At 44.0% G+C, this 6542-nt stretch overlaps 2 protein-coding genes across 2 annotated transcripts; one reads left to right on the top strand and one right to left on the bottom strand.

The window, feature by feature from the left end:
* Positions 1-86: 86 nt before the first annotated feature.
* On the top strand, positions 87-3553 carry LOC125527867 (plant cysteine oxidase 3-like; the record flags this gene model as incomplete). The annotated part of the gene is given in 5 exon segments (XM_048692374.1): positions 87-256; positions 856-1003; positions 1383-1583; positions 2994-3109; positions 3210-3553. Coding segments are annotated over 5 exon segments (650 nt in total), but the record flags the coding sequence as incomplete, so codon positions are not given.
* A 435-nt stretch (positions 3554-3988) lies between these two features.
* LOC125527866 (regulatory protein RecX) lies at positions 3989-6137 on the bottom strand. The gene is made up of 6 exons (XM_048692373.1): positions 5943-6137; positions 5781-5866; positions 5553-5688; positions 4849-4941; positions 4622-4709; positions 3989-4418 (listed from the first exon to the last, which is right to left on the bottom strand). The coding sequence occupies exons 1-6, from the start codon at positions 6038-6040 to the stop codon at positions 4140-4142; spliced, it is 780 nt and encodes a 259-aa protein (XP_048548330.1). The 5' UTR covers positions 6041-6137; the 3' UTR covers positions 3989-4139.
* Positions 6138-6542: the final 405 nt, after the last annotated feature.

The raw sequence follows: 6542 nt of genomic DNA, 5'->3' as shown, positions 1-6542 counted from the left end.
CCCTGTCCATCCATGCTTGCGTAGCGTAGTCTCTGGCTCTCTGCTTCCTCCTATGCTCCTCAATGTGCGCGGTCGGTTATATGCAGATACTATCAGCCCCGCGGACCTCGGGCTCAGGGACGACAGCCTCGGGGACGGCGGCGGCGGCGGCGGGCACGGGTTCTTCGACTCGACCTTCGTCAAGGGCGCGGCCAGGGCGGCCAGGTGGGCGCAGCCCATCACCTACCTGCACGTCTACGAGTGCGACGCCTTCTCTGTGAGTGCACTTGGTTATCCTGTCACTGCAATCACCACTTGGCGGACAACCATTGCTTTGAAACCGATGGCACAATTTGTGACATAGATCCATTTAGCATCCATATATGCTGACAATTGTTCGGATTTTCGACGAGGGTAGTGTTGATTAATGATTATGACCTCCTTCCTGCTGCTTTGTGAACAAAGGCATGCCAAGGACATCGAGCTTGTTCTAGATTTCTAGCATACTTTTGGTTAGATGCTCAATTCCAAATGATTTTCCCTCCATCCCTTTCTAATAGTTAAAGTAAGTACATATCCACTTCAGTGTTCCTCTGTAGTTTATAAGCCATCTTTACTTGTTGAGGTTTGCAACCTACAATTTACTTGTGTAATAACTGGCCATGTTTACCATTGTGACTCCACTATCAGCTTTGACAAGCTATCTTATCTTTTGAACGAACTTATAATTTCATATTGTAGTTTATTCCACATTTTTAATCTTTGCTTGCTTGATTACAACACTTTTAGCAGCAATACTGCAGGGCACTTGCTAGTTATAGCTTGTGGAGGCTATTTAACATTTTTTTTCCTGGTGTTTTCTATGTATTTTTGCAGATTGGAATATTCTGCTTGCCAACTTCAGCCGTTATTCCTCTCCATGATCATCCAGGAATGACTGTGCTGAGCAAAATCCTGTATGGTTCGATGCATGTGAAATCGTATGACTGGGTAGAGCCTACTGTTCTGGCGAGTAATCAACAAGGTTATTTTCGTGCTCTACTTCAAGTTTAAATACTGTTTTGCTTATTTCATTTATTTTCTGTTATTTTCATGTTCGGTCCTTATTTCTTACAGTATAATGTTTCTTCTGCTTGGTTTCCACCTCCAAGTAGCGAACTGATGAACACTGTTAGCTGTGTCGTAGTACCAATGGTCCAATACTACTGCATTTCGTCACCTGAACCTGTTAGTTCTTTTTGATCGGGTGTTTTGACGGGCTGACATATGTTAGTTATGACTTACCAGTGTTCAAATCATTTTAGAGTGGTTGTTTCCACGTGTTCACCATATTTCAAAGTCTGATCTTCAAAAGGGGTATTGCTAGCCTGAAATAATTTAATTTGTTTATTGCTCATATGCAGTGAGACTGGCCAAGTTACATGCAGATGATGTTCTTACTGCTCCATGTCCAACTACCGTTTTGTATCCCCAAAGTGGCGGGAACCTACACTCCTTCACTTCAGTTGCCTCTTGTGCTGTTCTTGATGTGCTTGCCCCACCATACGCTGAGGATGCTGGTCGAATTTGCACCTATTTTAATGATTATCCGTTTTCTAGCTTCTGTAAGTGAAACTCCTCCTTTTCATTATAGTGCATGTTTGTTCTCATGGCGAGATCATTGCTAATTCCTTAACTAAATTAACTCTTTGGTAGTAGCTACACATCATCCATGAGAGATATTTATTTCTGGAAGCATATATTATTTGTTAATGTGCATTTTAGTTTGATGATCCTAGAAATAATAATTGCCTTGTAAATCTTGTTAATGAAAAGGTGGGAACCCTGGTTTAGGGAAATAATACAACTGATACTCTTGCCCGTTAAAGTACCAGTGTAGGTGTGAGATCGCTCTTGGTTTTCTAGGAGTAAAGGCATATTTATGATGTATGAGAGTGATGTTACAGGATGGCAGCAACCGATCAGTTGATTTCACTTTGAATCAGATACTGGATGTAGCAAACACCAGTATGGTGGCTCATCTGTACAAACCCTTTAATGGAATTGTGATGTGTATTTGGAGCATTTAAATGACCCTCGACATTGAAATATAGACCTTGCTCCTTCTTTAGGACCCAAGGAGATATCCCGTGCTTCCTCTTCTTATGGTGCTTCCGTGCTATCTACATGTAAAACTATATCCAAAAAATTATAAAAAGTCTGATTTTATTTTTGTATGCATCTACCATGCCTCAAAATTTTATATGAAAACTCAGTTCTTAGATAAAGAAACAAAAAAAAGGAAAATTAGATGGTGAATAGTAACAAAATTGAGTTGTGTACTATGCACAGTCAGATTTGTCTTTTCTGTTTCTTGAGTTGTAAATTGAATTTGATCTTGATATTTTGAGTCATGGAAGATGTGTATTGTGTCAAGGTTTTCAACAAAAATCGTATATTCATAGTTTCTAGATTCTGCCTTTTTTTTTTGCTTAAGTAGCACAGAAACATCCTAAGAGGAGCACCGAACATATCCATTTTTGGGTCCTTAGCAAATTCAACAGCCTATTATTTCCAGTAGTGGCTCTCGGTATGGGTATGCAGATGGCATGGAGGACATATAGATCTACAGGACCATACGTTACCCTTGGGTGTGAGCAAGATTGCCAACTATGGTGGTTAGGTTAGGTCTGCTCATGCCAAGCATGACATACCTGCCACACTGGGGAATGCATGCTGATCCTCCTATTGCCTCAGATTGGTGGCAGGTCAAGATTTAGCCTGTCACCTATAGTAGCAAGCATGTTGTTTTTGCCGTTTAGTGTCATAACTCGTAGGTTTGATGATTTAGGTACTTCAACCAACATTCTTTTATGTTCTGTTTGTTCATTCCCAATTTGAGAAACTATCCGATTGTAGTATCCTAACATCCTAGAGCTGCTGATGGTTTTTCATCTTGTCTGGATACTCTTGATTTCCAGTCTGCTCTCGCATCTTCTAGCTTCTCATGATTTCGTGTGATGCACAAACTGCAGCAAGTGGACGCGCAAAGACATTCGATAGCCCAGATAACTATGCCTGGATTGAAGCCATAAACTCACCTGTGTACATTAACATGCGCCCTGGCATGTATACTGGCCCGACTGTACAGGTATCCCCTAACTTTAACATGCTATATTCCTCTTTATCAGCCTCAGTCATGCTAAAGAATATTACTTGGATGCAATTCCTGATGCGTTTGCGCTTTCCAGGACCGCCTATCATAACCGACGAACCGAGGAGCATCAAGCAGTGTGCCCAGGCAGCGAGGCACCAATACAGTTCTTCCAATGTAGTGTTGTAAATGTACCGTAACCTGTTACTTTTCTATTTAGACTTTATGCTAGATGGATGGCCACAGTGAATATACAGTTAGAACTTTCTCATGCTCCGTTTAGTGGAGGAATTCACATTCTGTGGCCTGATCTTGTCGCAATTCTGTTTTTGCGGCCCCATAGTATTATCTTTGCAAGTTTGGTGGTAGATTCTGCCATTCCTGGTGCACACTGTATTCTGACTTCTGAGTTAAACTGGAAGAACTTTGGTTCCTGCGTAGCAGACCATGCACTGGGCTAGGGTAGTGAATGCTGATATATTCAAAATTCCATGCAAAAATCAGCTGGAATCGTGATTGGCGCCATGAGAGAACACGATGCAGGTATTCAGCCACTGTAATCAACGGATAAATATGCATGAACAATGACATTCTTATATTTCGCCTTGCATTTACGCTGTTCATCATGTGCGATTCGCTGATTCCACGTGCATCAGGTGTTCCCAGCTACTTCCTCCGTTCCAAAATAGATGACTCAACTTTGTACTAATTTTACTTAGTACAAAAATAGATGACTCAACTTTGTACTAACTTTACTTAGTACAAAATAGATGACTCAAATAGATGACTCAACTTTGTACTAACTTTACTTAGTACAAAGTTGAGTCATCTATTTTGGAACGGAGGGAGTAATTTCCAATTAGGATGTCACAGTAATACGAAGAAGAAAGGGTGCAAAGCAATCATTATATCAATATATCATGTTAAACAGGAACCAGATTGAGCAGACAGAGGTTGCTTCTAGCAGTAGATGCTTGTCACACCACACTAACTTACAACGAAAACAATGTAGAGCAGAAGGCTAAGGTCAGGGAGGGTGCTGTGCCTCCAGCTTCCTGATAATGGAGTTGGTCACGCCCCAGCTGAACCCTCTGTACTGAAGCCACCTCACGATGCGCGCACGCCGCTTCTCCAGGGGCAAGCTGCTCCCTCGCAGCCACTGCTTCGAGGCCTGAGCAAAGAGATGATCCATGGAAGCTTCTGAGAGGCCATGTGAGGCCTGGTCTTCGTCACCACGGTCGTCCTGGAACACGCTCCTCGTCGCCTGGTCCGCTTCGGCCTCTGGCACCCCTTTCTGGCGAAGCGCCTGATTGGTGTGAAAATAAACATGAGATGCTTGATGAATGATCGCAACATCTCCATGAAAGTAAGCATAAAAATTAATGTCAATGGGGAGTGTTTCGACAACTATGCATGACAATTATAATTACAGAGGATTTCAGTGAAAAAAAAATCAGGAATGGGACACCGAATGTATCATTTGGGAGAGAAGATGCGAGAAAAGACTACCTGCTTTATACGCCTTGGACCCCAAGTTGATGACTGCCACCGGGATCGTGAAAATGATTCCGCATAATAGCCATCATTCAACAGACCCCTTCAGGAACAAAGAAGGCATGAAAATTTATTCCGCATAATGATCGTGAAGCTAGTGAATAGTGATTCAACTATGACGACGATCCAATGCACGACTATTATTCACATTTTCATGTCAGGATATCCAACGGGAGTCTTACCTTGACTTGAAATCAGCAATCACAGAGTCGACTGTGTCGGCAGAATAGTTCTTACCACATAGTTTCTTCCTGAGCTCAGAAACACTGTATGCTCTGCCCAAGATGAACAAAAAGGCGTATTTCAGCGTCCAGTTTCAACACCGGTATATAAGCGCCAAACGTACAAGTGAATAATAGTGACCGCAATTCAAAGCACACAATTTCCTTTAGACTCTGTGTGGTACTCCCTCTGTAAAGAAATATAAGAGCGTTTAGAACACTAAAGTAATGATCTAAACACTCTTATATTTCTTTACGGAGGGAGTACTCAACAAATTGGCAAATTAAAGAGATTAGGCAGCCTACTATTAACATACGATATCTTGTGGTACTGTGGCTTCCAGACCATGTTTTCCTAAAAGAAAAGGTTTTGCACTTCTAAGCAGCAAAATCCTGCTTTTATTTTTCTACAACTGATCCTCCTCAGGTTTCCAACTATCTCAGTGTGTAAGACGAACAGGCAAACTTCACGATGTTCACACCGAGACCTATCGCGTCGAATCCATGGGCAAACATCGCCTACCGAACATTCACTAGAGATGCAGCCAGTGGCACATTGCTTCTATGATATGAAGGTTTTCAGAGAGATTCCTTTGATATCGCCAGAGGTGGATATATATTTCAGTAATACAGTAGAACACAGTGTATGATCTGTCAGTCCTGACCTGACAGCAAGCAGTTCAATGGCGCTCTTCTTCGCATCCTTCACGACGCTTTCGCTGATTCCAGGCACCACGCCATCGCCTTCTCCCTCGTCCAACGAGAGCTGCAGGAACTGCTCGTCCGGAGCACTGTTCTTCGCTGTCAGGCAAAGAACCCAGAAGCAATGTCACACGTCTGCATTTTAATACACAGCCTGACGAACAAGACTTGGAATCTGCTGCGGCTCTCACCGGCGTACGCGCTCCCCTCGTCGGAGAAATCTCGGCGGCAGCTCACCAGCGGAGGCGCGCGCCGGAGGCCGCCCGCCCACCTCGCCCTGGGAGCAAACAACCATCTGAGGCCGGGTCACGCTAAATCGGAAGGGGAGGGGAGGTTCGAGGGAGAGAGGTTACCGGCCGGAGCAGGGGTTAAGGGCGCGGGAGCGCAGGCACGGCTCCAGCTCCGGCCGGAGCAGGAGGAGGAGGCGGCGGCTCGCGGCCAGCGCCGCCATCCTCCGGCGGCTGGTGCCCTGACGTAGCCGCGCTGTGTCAGCGGAGGATTCAACCTGGGGCCGTGTTTTTCCTCCTTTCCGTAGGGTCTGCTGGTACTCCGTCAGTACTTAGAGCATCTCCAACAGAAGCCGGTCGCGCCGTGCGTAAAAAACACATATGCCACGCACGTATCGTCTGGTTTGGCGCGGCGCGCAGCGCTGGCTCCAGCAGCCGCGCTAAAATGCAGCGCGCGTCGCTTCAGCAGCGCGCGACATGCACAAACAATATATGCATTCGAAAACAAAAGCAAAAAAATCAAAAACAAACAAAAATAAATAGTTCAATTTCATTTATTATAACTCAAACAAACAGTTTATCGTTCAATACAACAAATAGTGCAATTAAACACAACAAATTGTTCAACAGTACAATAACGAACGCACAAATCATGATACTTTTTGTCGTTCATTCCATGCCCACCACTCCTCAATGAGATCCTTCTGAAGATCATTATGCGTTGCA

Source organism: Triticum urartu, unplaced genomic scaffold (genome assembly GCF_003073215.2).
Source record: "Triticum urartu cultivar G1812 unplaced genomic scaffold, Tu2.1 TuUngrouped_contig_4464, whole genome shotgun sequence".
Classification (NCBI taxonomy): domain Eukaryota; kingdom Viridiplantae; phylum Streptophyta; class Magnoliopsida; order Poales; family Poaceae; genus Triticum; species Triticum urartu.
Note: the sequence above shows the minus strand (reverse complement) of the source record. Positions and strands in the feature narration are given on the sequence as shown.

Bases quoted from the DNA above. Each gene is read 5' to 3' on its own strand.
- LOC125527866 (XM_048692373.1), bottom strand. From the start codon at position 6,040: ATGGCGGCGCTGGCCGCGAGCCGCCGCCTCCTCCTCCTGCTCCGGCCG. The intron at 4,942-5,552 runs GTCAGGACTGAC...CATCTTGGGCAG, and splicing joins ATTGAACTGCTTGCTGTCAG to AGCATACAGTGTTTCTGAGC. The intron at 4,710-4,848 runs GTAAGACTCCCG...TTGTTCCTGAAG, and splicing joins ATTGCTGATTTCAAGTCAAG to GGGTCTGTTGAATGATGGCT.